The sequence below is a fragment of the Saccopteryx leptura genome, chromosome 2 (assembly GCF_036850995.1).
Source record: "Saccopteryx leptura isolate mSacLep1 chromosome 2, mSacLep1_pri_phased_curated, whole genome shotgun sequence".
Classification (NCBI taxonomy): domain Eukaryota; kingdom Metazoa; phylum Chordata; class Mammalia; order Chiroptera; family Emballonuridae; genus Saccopteryx; species Saccopteryx leptura.
Window position 1 is genome coordinate 151,788,478 of NC_089504.1, and position 16,266 is coordinate 151,804,743.

The window sequence follows — 16,266 nt, forward strand, 5'->3', positions numbered from 1 at the left end:
TCGCTCCTGTGGAATAAAAGCTCATCGTCTGTACCTCCAAGACTTCGGGGGACCCAAAATAAAAACCCACTGGGAAACAAAAAAGCAGAGGTATGTCAGCAGTGTGAGGGGGGTGAAAAGTGGCAGAATCAGATCCAAAGCCCCATGGCTCCCCTTGGCTCCCAGAGAACATGGGGCACACAGACTGATGCTGAACGGCAGGTGAGCAGGGTGTTCGTCTCCAGACCCCGTGCAGTAAGAGATTCTCTGGGTGGTAGTGCCTAGCTCTCTTTATCTCCTCAGCTGGATGGCAGCCATGCACTTGTTCTGGGGACTGAGCTAATGAAGACATGAAGGCCCAGCCTGATGGGCTATGCTGGGCCCAGGGACCGGAGCTGGCTAGATAATCAATCACAGCAGTGGGTTTTGTCATAAGGCCGAAGCACAGCTCTGGCCAGCAATAACCAACATGAAAAATGAGGGCTGGAGCAGAAAGCCAGTGGACCAGTCCTCACTCAGGTCAAGTGTGCGAAGGGAGGCACATGTGGAAAATCCAATCAATACAAATGCTTGGTGCTGTAGGCCCTCTATAATCAACATAGTCAGTTCTTAATATTCATAGACTCTGCACTTGTGAATTTACCTACCCAGTAAAATTTACTTGTAACCCCAAGTTAATAATTTGTGTGCCTTTGGGGTCACCTGCAGATATCTGCAGAATGGCAAAAAACGAGTCACTTCCCCAGCCGAGGTCAGACGGGGTGACACTCTGCCTTCTTGTTTCAGTTGTTAGGTTGTGAACAAATGTCCTTTTTATGGTCTCTTTAGTGCCCCACTTTTGGCATTTTGTGCTTTTTGTTAGTGATTTTGCAGTTTACAAAGCTTGCCTAGTGCTGAAGCACTGTCCAGCATTCCTAAGCTTAAGAAGGCTGTGGTGTGCTTCACGGAGAAAACACCTGTGTTGGATAAGCTTTGTTCAGGCCTGCGTGACAGTGCTGTTGGCCATGAGTTTTGTGCAAATGAATTAATGACATACATTAAAGTATAGTTCAACAGAAACACACCATAGGCATGGTTAGGTACTGATCGCTGGAGAGAAACGTTGTGACCAGAGGCCCTCAGGTACCTAAGCCTGTATTTCTCCTAAGAGTAGTGGTTCAGTATTTGATACTCAGCATTGCGGTGACTTCATAGAATAAGGAGAACCGACTGTCTATGCCATCTTTTCTGCTTCCACTAGAAGGCACCTATGTCCTGGCCTTGCTCTTGCTTCTTTCTGGACCTGGATATTGAGCCATTCCAGTTATGCTTTCAGGTTGTAAAATACCTACCCACCAGGCTCTCTGCTCTTTGGGAGAGAGAAAGACATGCCCATCTCCCAGTGGGGAAAAAAACTGGGTGCCTACCCGTCTACGAGAAACTGGGCCTCTTGTCAATGGAAGGCACATTCTGAAGCCCTTTATTCACAGTCACTTAAAAACAAAAAAGTAACTGGATTCCAGAGTCCAGGGACTTTCAATGGATTGCAGCTTCCTCCCGTTCCAGGAATCTCATAGTCATTGCTCTTTCAGTTCTGGTGGGCTGGAGGCCTAGATTTCTAAAGGGGAAAGCAAATGTAACCCGACTCATATTCATATAACACCAGGCCTGTGGCTCGTGAGGATCAATAGCTAATGAGCATGGAAGCCCTTCAGAAAGAATCCATGCGATGTCTATCCTGTATACTGACTCTATTCTATCTTGTCAGGAATGCTGTGTTCTGGATACGTGAGTATTCCAGAAAAAGGATGCTTAAAGGACCCTCTGATGACCAAAATTTCTGGTTTCCACCTTTTCAATGGAAGTTTTATGGATGGTCATCTTCCCTACCTTCATGAGCTGTAAGCTAAGAGCACAATTGAAACTTTTCTTGGTGATGGAAGGGTGTAATCAGAGCACGAGTTATAAATGTGCTGTGGTATAAAATATTCTTCTTAATTGATAGCGTTAGGTGTCCTGCCCTGGTCCCAGAATCCCAGCATGCTAGGAGCCCACACTGCTGCTGAGCTGGGTGCTGCTGTCCCTGAGGGACGGGTCAAGTCTGCTGGGCTGCCGGCCTCAGGCTAACGCCTGACCTGCTGCAGCCCCTGCGCTGGCTCTGCACCCTTCCCCCCGGGACTCCTGCTCCTGCCGGCCGTTTCCAGGAGCCCGCCACGGCCCGGTGCTGCTGCCAGCCCTCCGCCCTTCCTGGCTGTAATTTCAGGACTTAGGATATGGGTTCATGTTGTTCTGGTTTAATCCTGGACCCTCTGTTTTTCCCATTAGAAGTATTTGGTTTCCTCTTTTCTTCTCTATAATATGGAGACACAAGCAGCACCTCACTCATAGGGTTGCTGTGAGCATCGCAGGAGCTGGTGCACCTGACGCTCCCAGTGCAGAGCCTGACACCGAGCCCGCAGGCTACCTTTAATGTAGCGTTGCTGCCGTGACTTTCATGGGGCTCTGAGCCTTTTCTGAATGCTACTGAAAGGCTATCTGATCCAGGAGCCTGATGAATGAGTAAGTGGGAGTTCTGCTGCATTCTTGTGGTCCTGCCCAATCAAGGTGCTGGCTCAAAACCAAAGCTGCCACCATCATGTACTCAGCCAGCAGGAGCCCAGGTCCCGGTTTCATCACTTCATGGAATCAGGGTGGCCCATTCAGATTGGCCGGCCCTCTTGACAGATTAGAGAGGGCTCCTTAACCCTGGAAGCCTTGGAAGAAGTTCTGCCAGCCATCTGGAGTTTCTAGCACCGGGCTGGGGCTGGTCAGGGAGCAGGTACTGGGTAGTGTCTCCAGGAGACCACCGAATGGACTCAAAGGCTCACGAGGCCGAGGCCTGAAGGCCTACTGTTCCTGTTCAGGGTCTGTGCATGGTTTTCATATTCCTACTTGCCAGGCTTTGGGCGAGTGTTGTCACATACTCCCCTCACTGGGACTGGGTCAGGCCAGGACATGGTCTCCCAGGCTCTTCTCTGATGTCACCAGCTGCTATTATTTGACATCTCTACTTTGATACCACCAGTAAGACGACTTTTCTTGTGGCCAAGGACTGTGGGAAGATACTCTGCTTGAGGAGGTCATCACAGTCTAGCTCCCAGTCCCCATATCTGATTCCTGGGCTGTGTGTGTGTAGGGGTTATTCTACTCACTTAGATTTGTTTTTCATCTCTGAGGGGAGAAAATGGAACCATTAGACATTCCTGTAGAAGTCCGGAGCTCTGGCTTATGTCACGGTTCAGCTCACTCAGCGTATGTCCAATGGCTAACGGTGAGAAGATGGGGGCCTTGTTCCAACACTGACTCGTAGTTAACAGAGGTGCAAGTCACTTACCACTCTGGGCTCCCCTTCCTCACCTTTAAAAAAAAGGGATGGAGTGGTTCTAACTTTTGATGATTCTATTCACTAAATCTAGTTATGATAAGCACCGAGTAAGCAACAATAGTAGCAGCTTTCTTTAGTACTTACTATATGCTAAGTATTGTCACCAGGACTTTTTCAGACAGGTAGCTAAAGTTTAAGAAGGGGAAGTTGTTTCCACATTACGCATCCGGCCAGGGCAGAGCTGGGGCATCTGAATTTCTGTCCTAAGTACATGATGAGATAGACCTTTTCTTCCATGCTTTCCTTGGTGATTTACATTTAAACACAGAGGCATTTTCTCGTGTTGGAACACAAATAGGAAAACCCTTCCACCGTCCAGGCAGCTAGTCAGGGGCTTGCGTTGTCCTCATCCTTCCAACCCCCTGAGGAAGACTCTGGTTTTCTGCGCAGCCTTACCTGGGAAGAAGGCATGATGTCACCTAAGTCTCTAACAAGCCACCCACCAGGGGAAGGGGTGAGGGTGGGGCAGAATCCTTCCTTCACCTAGTTCTTGAGCCTACATCTGATGCCCCTGCACTGCATTAGGCTGTGGGAGGAGGTGGGAGTGGCCATTCCTAGTTCATTACTGAGTGACAAGGAAGATCAATCTTTGTCCTAGAGCCTGCTGACTGTCTCCCAGCATTAATGCCCCTACAGACCTAGGGAAGGCTATCCAAAGCAGCTGACCTGTCTTGAGCAGAGCAGAAACAGACCGCACCCCTCCCCTCGTGGCCAAGGCAGCAGAGCATGTTACCCAGGAGCAGGTCACCAGGAGCATTTAGGTGTGAGGCCTTGGCAAGGCTGGTGTGGGCTGGTGAAGAGGAGGGGGGCTGCGTCCCACGGTGAGTCAGGCCACGCCCAGGGGCCCTGATGCCCTGCACATTGGCTGCTTCTACTACTTTTTAACTTCATCTGAGCAAAGGCCAAATCAGGCCAGCTTTCTACTTGGAACCAAGGAGACAGACTGAAAGGGAAGTGGTATTCCTTCTCCTCGGCTCTCCAATAATCTAGGGTTTCCATCAGCTAGGTGCCCTTTTCAGTCAGACATCAGGATGCCAGACGTGGGCTGCTCAGTCTATGAACCGGAACCAAAGAGGGTTATATTTTCAGTCTGTTATTTGATTGTATTTAAAATATAACTCTTATTACCCTGGTTTGACACCAAATCAAGGCTCTCTGAAGTCTTTATGGAGAGCCTGGCACACAGTGGGACTGGCTCCATGGCTCAGGCAAGGACCAAGCTGTGAGACCCCTGCATATGGTGAAAGCACAGTCTATGAAGCTTCCTTCCAATTCCAGCTGCCAAGGCCTTCCCAGAGCAGGGTGTCCCTGTGCTACTCCTCAGGTACAGGAAAGAGCACCCTGCCTCCCTGAGCAGCTGCCTGAGGGAGGGAAGGGCTTGGATGAGCTGGCAGGAGGCATATGGGCCCTGGCATCCCTTGGTGAAGCACAAACCAATGGACTGATCCATGTACCTCTGACCCTCTGCCCAGCCAGGCCAAGGACACTCACTTCAAGGCTCCTGAGGGGGTCCCTTATCCCAGGTTCATCAGAGCCAGTAAAAGAATAAAGCCAGGAATAGCAGAAAGAGTAAATAAAATGGAAAAAAAATCAAGACCTTTTTTCTTGGTCCTGCTTACCCGCTAAGGACACCGAGAACCAAGTTAAGTACAAAAAATGACCCTATGATGATAAGTGTAACAAAATAGATCCAGGGCCAGTCCCTTCCTACGGCATCATTGACCTGGAAGAACGGAATGATAGTTAGTGAGGCGCACACATCAGTCGAGCATGGCCCAGCACCCATCACGGGCTCAGACACCAACCCACGCAGCGCCAGGACCCCGATCCTCTAGGTGCAAATCAGAGGCCAAACAGCCTGACAGCCAATGGGCCAGAATTTGAGACTTTCTCCCCTGGTTTTCCTGGGTCTCTTAGATCCCATCCCTGAGGATCCTGGCGATGGACAGAGTGGAACCTGGGACCTTGCTCGGCTGCATTGTAAGGAGGACACAGAAACAGTCAGCTTACCCGCTCAACACACCGAGAACCAGATTTAGAACGAAAAAGGATCCAAAGATGACCAGACTGACAAAATACACCCAGGGTAACTCATAGCCCATAGCGTCCTGCATCTGGAAAGACGAAGGAAAGTTAGGAAAGAGAGAAAGCAGAATTGAGTCAAAGCGAGAGGGCAGGTACAGAAGGAAGTGGAGAGAAGCTGGGAGGGACAAACGGGGCTGAGCCTAGCCTCTGTCTAGGTGGGTGGTGATCCATCGCTACCCCTGTAGCATCCAAACTCAGAATACTCCCCATGACCTTGACCCAGACTGTCAGGGACTTTCTGCAGTCTCTGCCTTAAGAGAGATCTTGTCTGGCTCTCTCTGTTGTTTTATTATCTGGAACAACAAAAAACATTTCCCCAATGTTTTTCTATTTGCTTGTCTAAGAAAGTGGGTAGCCTCAAAACAAAACAAAACAAACAAACCTTCTTCATCAAGGAATGATTTCAATTCACTTGGGTTTATGTGGCATTAACTCTCCCATTGCACCCCAGGCTTGGTGTCAAAAGTGCCTGAGGTTTTCCTGCTAGAGCCAGGGACCCAGAGCCTTTGAGCACGTAGGGGAAAGGGGCCTTCTGAAGGGGCTTGCCGTACTGGACCAGAGCTGGGCCCAGAATAGAGAGGCGAAACTCCAGGGCTTCACAAACACTACAAAGGCTACAAGCAGGATGGATGTTCATTTTGTGTATTGGGAGAACGGCTCCTGTGACTATAACCATAGCCTAGACAGAAACAGTCCTTAACCTGGAAACTGTGACTTGTAACTAACTGGGCAACAAGACAGCCCGTGAAAGGCTGCAAACCCCTAGGGCAGTTGGAGGCCGTGGAGTAGAGCTGGCTCCTGTGGGCACTAGAGAGCCACTGTGCAGCTCCTCCAAGCTCCTGTTCAGTGACTTCACGATGGGCACTTGAAACTGGCCATTGTGGATAGAAATGGACAAGTGATACAGATCTGCCCTCCCCCCCTCCCCCTGGTCCCTAAGGGCTGGCTGTTAAACATTCACCAGCACATCACAAGTCAGCGGATAGACGTGAAGACGAGGGTAGGTCTCAGAGCGGCATTTTTATCAAAGAGAAAATTTATTCTGATTTAGTTTCTCAAATTTATTTCTTTTGATGCTTTCTGACTAAAGGGTTTAAGTCTTATCTTCCAAAAATGAACCCCAATGTTGTCTTTGTGAATTTAACCTACAGGAAACCTAATTTCTAAATAACACGAGCTTCTTAAATGATTTCTGTAAGTGGTTCTTGGAGCGAGGCCCTGTGGGCCAGCAGCATCAATGTCAGCTGGAACCCGTTCTGAAAAGCAAACTCAGGCCCCATCCTGACACTCTGGGGGTGAGCCCAACAACCCATGTTTTATCAAGCCACCAGGTGGGTCTGACGCATATAAAAGTTTGAGAACTCCTCGATTTACATAGATCGCTCCATAGCTCCCATGTTCAGCTATAAGGACACAGCAAATATTGTGATTTACTACATAACCCTGCTATGCTGTAAAGCAGTGTCCCTCGGAGTGGGGTGCAAAGACCACCAGCACCAGAACCATCTGGGAGAGATAGGAACAAAGCAGATTTCTGGACCCTTTCTCAAGAACTCAGCGAGCCTCATAACTCGGCACGTGAATCACCCAGGTGATTCTAAAGCAGGCTCAAGTTGGCTAACTACCACCGGGTGCCCACAGTGAATTCCAGGTGTGCTGGGTCAGTACTGCCCTCAGTTCCCACGGCTCCTCAGGCGCTGAGAAACCTTACCCATGTGCCTACCAGTGCTGGACAAGTATGTTCTTTGTGTGCTGTGAATAAAAAACATGGACAAGTACGAGTGACCTTCCCCAATCTGGCCGGTTTTAAGTGCTATATTCCCATATAGTCTTTGCAAACCTATTACTGTTATTATCTGGGGTTACTATATTTTGGAGAGGAACCTACCACATGTAGTCAACGTACAAAGATTTTGTCAAGGGCTTGAGGGTCGTCTGTTAGAACTGAGTCAGGGCGGAAAAGAATCCTCACTATGTCTACTGAACCTGGTCAATGTCAAATGTAGTTCAATTTCACATAAGTGTTGAGATTTTTTTTTTTATTATTATCATGGTCGCTTCCACATGCCCTGCTCTGTTTCCTACACAGGGCTCATCACTAACTCGACGTTTACTTGTTATTATGCGTCTGCCTTCCACACTGGAATGTGAGCTCCACGAAGACGGGTAGTTCCAGTCTGCTCCATTCACTGGTGTGTCCCGAGAGCCCAGAACCACCAGCCTTGCCTGTGGTGGGTGCTCAGTAAATGTTTGTTAAGTGAATGAATGAACTTGCTATGTGCCAGATACTGTGCTATAAAGAGGAAGCTCTTGCTTGCAGGGAGAACAGCTAAGTAAAAGGCAAGGTGGCGAGTGCAGGTGGAGGAGTAACCATGCAGGGGTATAGAATCCCAAGGGCAAGAGTAGCTGTAGGTGGCAGGAGAAGCCCGCAAGGCCCGGGCAGAACGGGAAAGCAGCCATAGAGAGGAAGCCCAGAGGGCATGTGGTCCTGGGGTGGAAACAGGGTTTTCCTACAACCTTAGCAATTGTTAAAAATAGAGCCTCCAGCTGTATAGCCATCCCGGCCTTGGGATGCAGGCTTTTCCCAGTGGCTGAGCACTAAAATATCCAACACAGCAGCAGCTGTGAGGAGGGCAGGGCTGAGCCATCCCAGGGAATCCCGGAGCATCCTTCAACCAGAAGACAGTTATCTGGACCAAGGCTGCGAAGGATGCCAGACCAGCAGAGGGAAGTCCGGTAAATGTCTGTGCTACCAGGATGAGGAAGATGAAACTGCACTAGTAACAAGAAAGGGCAGGATCAGCAGAGTGAGGTCCTGAGAGAGAACAGTGTGGGAGCCACAGGCCACATCACAGTGACAATGACGGTCATGTGATACCAGGGTCTGCATGTCACATTTTATTAAGGAGAACTGTGACATAACCCTTCCATTATACTTGGCAGTGATCTTGTTAGAGTCCATGTTCACTCAACAAGTATTTACTGAGTGCCTATGATGTCCAAGACATTGTGTTCCGTGTCACAGTGAAAGCCACAGGTTGGGAAACAGCCCGAGATGAGAGGAGGCGTCTGTGTCTGAGAACCCAGGTGGAAGGTCCTGTGAAGCCTTATCTCTGTCCTTCTACCTTTCCTTACCCAAGTCCTGCCAGTCAAGGTCAGAGGTCCCTTCCTGTTCCTTAACTTAGTGCTTCTTTACCCTGGAGGAGGGGGAGGGTCAGTAAAGCTGAAGGAAGCTGTGAACTTTCACCAGGGAAAAGGCGCACACATGCCACACAGCGTGTACACTCGCACAGGTGCTCTGGACTCCACGTGACTGACCAGCCAGCTTGTTTTGCGCTGATTCTGGGGAAGCACATCCCCAAGCATGGTCCAGGGGTCAAAGGGTCTGCTCTGAAGAAGCTCCCTTACTCTGCCTAGATGGGAGCTGTCCTCTGCTTCCTCAGGACAGGACAGCTGGGACCCGGCCGTTGCAGGAGGCGACGGTGGGCCCGCCACCCTTCCATACCTGCCTCTGGAGCCAGGAAGACTGGGAAGGCAGTGTGTGGGAGGGGGGACGGGTGGGCTCCTGGAAGTGAAATCTTTCCTGACTGCTTCCTTCTACTCCCGAAACCTTGTGAGCACTTCACCTCACATACAATGCAGTCCTCCGGGCCACACTTCTCTGAGGGGTCCATAAACCCACAAACCCTATGACTTCCTCGGGTCCTTGTTTAGTTGGGGTGTCCTCTCCTGTGCCTTACACAAGGTCAGTGACTTCCAGCATCATCACAGTCCTCAGATGAGTGGAGCTACAGGCCATGCCACACTGAGATGCCCCCCCAGGCTGCCTCATGACCTGGAGACACCCCAGAGCTGGGACCGCACCTAGGAGACTCAGGGTGTCCGCTCTTCCCTGTTCTTCTCTGGCTTCTTCCCTGGCTGTGAGATGATCCTTCAGGGGTCCAAGATGGGCAATGTAGGTGAGGGAAGGAGGTAGGAGGACAAGTGAGAGATTAATAAGCTTCCAAGGTGGTCCTAAGAGCCCATCAGTCCCTTAGTGAACAGTGTTCCGCAGCCACCAGAGGGGGGCTCTCTGGTCTGCTCGGCTCTGGCCTGAGAGGAAAGTGTCCCCTGTCTCCCTCCCTCCCCCGTACTTTCTCTTCTTTATTCTAGGCCACCTACTTTTGGGGGCAGACTGGGTAGAGTGCATGTGGTGCTGGGTGACTCTGAAGTAGGGCAGTGCTTGGAGGGATGAGACTGGTATCTTAAGTTAGCTGGAATGGAGCTATTAAGAAGAGAAAGGATAAATACAGTCATGTTTTCAAAAAGTGACCCAGATGGCTGACAATCTTATTTAGAGGTGAAAATGAATAGCTCCTCTCTAACCATGAAAGCTAGTTGTTCCTGACGTCTGTAACAAAGCGGCTCCCTGACTCTCCTGGGGAGGCAGGTTGCGAGGTCTCACTGTCCCCATCCCCACCTGCAGCACTGTCCTCCAGGGTGACATTATCAGAGTGACCCGCCTCTGCTGAAACGCACCTCACTTCCCCAGACACAGGGAATACTGAATAAAAAATACATAAGACCCTGCTGTTTTTTTCTTTGTTTCTTTTTTTAAATTGAATTTACTAGGGTGACACTAGTTAACATAATTATGTAGATTTCAGGTCCCCAATTCTACAACGCGTCTCTGTACGTCGATATGGTGTGTTCACCCCCTGAAACCAATATCTAATTCCTTGAGGGGAACTCTAACCTTAAATCAATGCATGTTTTTCCTCATAAGGAAAAAATAGGAGGACCAGCTCCTGACCCCATTCCCCCTCCCCCGGCTGCTCTCAATCCTAGCTGATTTCCACGCTCCATAAGGTTCGCAGAACAGGCGCTGTGAATCTAAAAACACGGAACTGTTTAAGTGAGTGCCAAGAGAGGCTGTCACTTGTTAACCAAGGCAAGAGGTGTAAACCCATAAAAGTCACAGCACTTTACAGAGTGTCTTTAGAGAACAGGATTTGCTACTGCCAAAAAAGGCAGTGCCCTGAGCAGTGACTTGAGAAGTCTGAGACTATGCATGTGCGCATGACCTTTTGTCACCTTGCCTGCTGGGACACGGGGTGTCCCCCATGGGTCACTGAGTGAGCAGCAAGGCAGACATGTCTCACCTGACTCCCTTCCAGCCCTGCACCTGCTTGATGTTCTGCAGAGAAACCCACGATGCCTTGGAACACAGTAAGAGCCTGGTTTGTGTGGGAAAGACACCCACGGGCTCCCAACCCCAAGGGAGGCAAGCCAACAAAATTAACTGCTCCGTCCACAACCTATTTTTAAAAACCCCTTATCTCAGATGGGTTCGTACCCTGACATACTGGGGGAGGTTCGGAGCTGTGGAGAGTGGAATGGTGGCTCCAGGTGTGACGCCCATGTCGGGACAGCTGGCTCATAGCCAAGAAACCATTCCTGCTGTCCTGAGCAGCCAGCGGGCATGGGGGGGGGGTATGGCACCTATGACGGCGCCCCACAGGTGGCCTTCAGAACACTTGGGTGACAGCACTCTGGGCAGCCGAGCTATCTCTTGGGTCTCTTGAGAGAACTGGAAACAGCTCGCTCCAGTCTCCTGGACTGCTACAAAGTCTGCCTCCAGGCAGAGCAAACTCCCACCTCTGTCCACAGCACCGCAGGGACGCTCCCTGCCCTCTCTGAGGGCGCTGCCTTCTACTGCAGGACACACTTCTTTGTCCCTGTCTCTTCTATTAGACCGTAAACCCCCTACAGTCAGGCCTTCCTCTCCTCCCCACCAGCCCCACCACTCAGTCCTAGGAGCACAGTCAATGCTCAATAAATGTCTGTTAAATTGAATTATTGAATAATTAGGACCCACCTAATCCCAGTGAAATGAATAAAATAAAATCCAGTAAGTAAATAATAACTTTGAGAGATGCTGATCTCTTTCTTGATGTGTAGATGAACCAAAAGTTTATAGTTTAGATAACAAATTCTGTTTAAAGCTGGGTACGTGAGTAACACTCTGTTGGAGGCAGGTTAGAGTTAAAGATCACAGGGCCCTACATACAAGGACCACTGCCCGTACGCGGGTGCCTGTAAGAGCCCGGGCTCTGTTCCTGCGTTATCTGAGGCCTTCCCCTCAGCTCTTCAAAGAATACTCTTCGGTCATCAACAGAATTCAGCTCTACCCTTCCGCTTTCCTGATGCCCTCGGAGTCTCATTTTCTATATTCTATAGTGGAAAGAGGTGGCTTTTTGAAGAAACAATGAAGTGGGGTAAAAAGAAAAAAAGAGGGTAAAACCTGACTTACAATCTGCTTGGATGCAAAAGGCCTTTGTTATCAACCAGAGACATTTCAGCAGCACTGAGACCAGAGATGAGTGGTTGTCCTGTTCGTGTGCGTGTGCATAAGAGAGAGAGAGAATTGGTAGAAACATCTTCCCAGCATGTTCAGACATGTAGGGAAATGACAAGGCAAAGTGTAGTGTTGGCAGCTAACTGACGAAATGTTAAAACATTACACTTTTGTTCCCAATGTCTCCTGCTGAACCAAAACGAATCCAGATACTACAGGAGACACTGTGTGAGATTCTAAATGTATTTCCTTTATATGAATTCTCATTGAGTTTTCTTTCTAATCTCCTTTTTAAGCTCAATTGCTAATATTTTTTAAATCAGGGGAAGAAATGATCATGGAGAAACCAATGCGGGGGAGGGCAATGAGTGTTGGGAAGAAGGTGACCCCGATAGTGGCAGGGTGGGGAGAAGCATGAATCCATGAAAACAGACCAGACTGCTCTTTACTGTGCCATGCAGTATACGATATTCTTGGGGGCCCTAGATCAGAAGGGTTTTGGGGGGGGCAGAGTTGAAGTCAACATAGTCTTCTTGATGAAGAATTAATTATTCAGGTACCTGGATTCCTAAAGACCTGGAAAAGTATATTCTTGTGCTGTGCCTGCTCTAACAGCTGCCTCCCTTTCACACAATTCTCCCATGTGACCTTCTCTGGGGCTTCCAAACCCCAGTTCAGGGGCCATCTTATTCTGTTGGACATAGGCATGGATGGAGCTATTTCAAGTGCTGGGCACAAAGTGAGCACTGATCAGGTAAATGATTGATGTTTATTTAGTTGTGATCTGGCTACAATTTGGAGGGCATAATGCACAGAGTTTCAATCTGACCCTGACATGAGGACACTACACATTATCTTGACCCAGCAGCCTCTTACAGCGTCAGGAAGGAACATGGCTAAACCACGTAAGACAAGGAATCTCGAATCATATGCAGAAGGCTAGGGTTTGGTTAAAAACCAAACGTACCTGAAAGTAGAACTGGAACCAAGGGTCATGCTATATCACCCCCCAGTCCTGCCTGTCTTGGTGCTCTCTTGCTCCTAAAACAGGCTGGCCATTTTTGTGTGATCACCTTCTCCCCTTCCCCAATCCCTCCAGTTCCTAAGAAGTGTGGATGTTCTGAGAGTAAGTGGAGAGGCTTCGGCTGAAGAAGCCATTTCCCAAGGAAATCACATCCCAAACCTGAGTTTTGTCTTTATTTCCAAATCCCCATACCCTGTCCTCTGCAGACCTCTGGAACAGAGCAAGACATATTATATTTTAAGCTAATTGTTCAGCTAATTGGGGCCTTGACCTAGTGGATGGCCAAAGGTTTAACACAGAGGAAATACAGTGTGTCCGTACAGTTATGGTGCACTTTTGACTGGTCACAGGAAAGCAACAAAAGATGATAGAAATGTGAAATCTGCACCAAATAAAAGGAAAACCCTCCCAGTTTCTGTAGGATTATGTGGCAGCATGTGCACATGTGCAAATGATGACCTAACACCGTGTATACAGCAGAGCAGCCCACAGCCATGCCAGTCGAGATGTGGACGATACAGAGGAAAATTCAGTGTGTTCTGTGGCTCGCTAAATTCGAATCGTTGACCAAAGTGCAACGTGAATATCGGCGCGTTTATAATGAAGCGCCACCACATAGGAATAACACTACTTGGTGGGATAAGCAGTTGAAGGAAACTGGCAGTTTGGTGGAGAAACCCTGTTCTGGTAGGCCATCAGTCAGTGACGAGTCTGTAGAGGCTATACGGGATAGCTACCTAAGGAGCCCTAAAAAATCTGTGCATGAGCCCACATTGAACTGCACTGAATAGGTATGAAACTAGGAGAGTTTTCCTTTTATTTGGTGCAGATTTCACATTTCTATTGTCTTTTGTTGCTTTCCTGTGACTGGTCAAAAGTGTACCATGACTTTACGGACACACTGTATTAAGTCTTCCCTGATCAAGTTTGATTTCACTTTCAGTCCACTAACTCTTTAAAACCATAATAGGATGAAAGGACGCCAGAGGAAAAGAGTAATAGACTAAATACATTCCACAGCAGGAGGCAGGTGTTTATATTCACTCCTGGTGACTTTCAGAGTTTCTTCTACCCCAGGTGATACCTAGTGATTCACTCAAGTGCTTCCTTAGTGCTGCAATGACCTACTCTCTCCCTAGGAAGCTCTAACCAGCTGCCTGGTGGTTCAGATGAACCCAGCTCTGAGGTTTCCATTCATTGCCATACTTGAAAATCTGGGTTGCTCCTTCTCACGTCCTCTAGACTTATCCCTTGGAATTGAAGGGAAATAGCATTCTTCTGAGTAGAAGACCCTATTTTCCCAATTTTCATGGAAACTCTCTCTCTAGACCAGGGGTCCCCAAACTGTGGCCCCCTTAGCCATTTATCTGGCCCCTGCTGCACTTCCGGAAGGGGCACCTCTTTCATAGGTAGTCAGTGAGAGGAGCACATTGACCATCTTATTAGCCAAAAGCAGGCCCATAGTTCCCATTGAAATACTGGTCAGTTTGTTGATTTAAATTTACTTGTTATTTATTTTAAACAATGTATTTGTTCCCATTTTGTTTTTTTACTTTAAAATAAGATATGTGCAGTGTGCATGGGGATTTGTTCATAGTTTTTTTTATAGTCTGGTCCTCCAACAGTCTGAGGGACAGTGAACTGGCCCCCTGTGTAAAAAGTTTGGGGACCCCTGCTCTAGACTCATTCAATCCAGGACATCAAACAGCACCTTTTGAATTCAATGGTTTAGACTTCTAGGGGTTTTCAAATCAGCTGAAGCATCAGAATTACCTGGGGAGCTTTTTCAAAATGCAGATACTGGGGTCTAGTTTTGGAGCTCCTAATCCAATGGCCTGGAGGGAAGTCTTGGAATATTTTAGAAAGGTATGTGTTATACTAAAGCACAGTGAGATTTAAGAGTCTGGGGTTTAGAGATACAGGCCTAGAGGCAAGGAGGAGCAATGCTCCAAGGGGAGGGAGAAAGAGGGAGAGAGAGGAAGAAGGAAGGAAGAAATGGCCATAGAAAGGTCAGAGCAATTAGAGAAATTGTCTGAAAGCAGGAGCATTGGGCTGGGAGGTGCTTCCATCATGAGTATCTGAGCACGGGGCTCTGTTTCAACTTTAGGTGTGTGTGTACAAACGCACACATACTCAACATGGCCATTTCAGAAAGGTGCTGGGAAAATCCGAGCGAGCATGTCCCACGAGCCTGGGAATGTTCCTTCACCTCTGACACTTTTTCCATTTCCAGCCTGAGCTCTACCCTCCCCCCCCCCCCGGGAGGAAGCACAGCACAGCTGCTGAAAATTGGTAGTTACATTTGTGTGCTCGTTCTCATTCCTTACTCCACTGTCATTACCACAGTATTTCTTTAGGTCACATCTGGCTGGTGGAGTATCAGTGACTTGGGGGGGGGGGGTGACGGAGGAAGATCACAAAAACACACCAGGGTAGCAGCAAAGTAAATTATGTCTGTTCCCCTCAACCCCCCACCTGCCCACCCACCCACTGCCACCCTGCCCTCAATTTGCTGCCATGATAGTGTTTCCATAGCAACTTAAGGCCTGAGTTTGAAGCTCACATGATGAGACTCCAAAGCACAGTTCCATACAGTCATATGTTCATGGCCCATAGGCAGAAACTGCCTGTTTGCAGAAGGATGCTTCTGTTCTCGGCTGGCCTGAGGGACCCACCCAAGGCAGAAGGACCAGTTAGGGCCCCCAGGGAATTTGATCAGTGTTGCTAAATAAAATAAATATGCCTAAGTTCAATTTCTTCTCTTTGTACAAACCAATTAAAACAAGTTCTTATTCAGCATGGGCCTAAGAAATGTTTTTCGATGTTTCTGACAGTATCATAACATAGTGACTCTTTCAGGGCCTGACTCCAGCTGTGCCACCATAGTTCACTGGAGACTCATGGTGCTTCCCTGGACTGAGCTTTCCCGCTGACCTGAACTGGACTTCTCTCAGGTCTAAATTTTCAGCACTCTGGAGCATCCCAGCAAGCACAGAATGCCCAATATGTTTGCTAGGTATAAGGCACTTGGGCAAGTGTCAAGTCATCGTTTGCAGAGAGGTACAAATTTCATAGCTACGCTGGGTTTCAGCCTGTCAACTACAACATAAACACTGGGGATACAGGGTTTTTGAAACAATAGGGCCTAATGCTTATTTAAAAAATTTTAGAAGATACAATACCCTGTATCACATCTCTGTGTCGCTACAAAACTTCTCATTCAGAAAGTAGTCAACACCCTGGTGCCCTGGTGGCATTAGTGCCTTTGCACCTGGCAGCTCCAGGTGACGGGCGGCACTCAGCCGTGCTCTGCCCGCCTCAGTCTGCAGACCCCGCTCCCCTGGCAGGCTCTCGCACGGCTCTCAGGAGGGCCACACAACTCACACTGTGTGAAATGCTAGGTGAGGTGGTGATTTTCAAGAACGGCAACAAGCGTTT

At 48.6% G+C, this 16,266-nt stretch overlaps 1 protein-coding gene across 14 annotated transcripts in view; it reads right to left on the reverse strand.

The window, feature by feature from the left end:
* CACNA1C (calcium voltage-gated channel subunit alpha1 C) overlaps nucleotides 1-16,266 on the reverse strand; it is a 777,231-nt gene that overhangs the window by 206,592 nt on the left and 554,373 nt on the right. For 12 of the 14 annotated variants that reach the window (XM_066369080.1, XM_066369079.1, XM_066369070.1 and 9 more), the window contains one exon: nucleotides 5,393-5,496. In XM_066369080.1, the coding sequence (XP_066225177.1) occupies nucleotides 5,393-5,496 (104 nt within the window). Of the gene's footprint in view, nucleotides 1-5,001; nucleotides 5,106-5,392; nucleotides 5,497-16,266 lie in introns of all 14 variants that reach the window. The other 2 variants (XM_066369078.1, XM_066369067.1) reach the window with 1 other exon arrangement.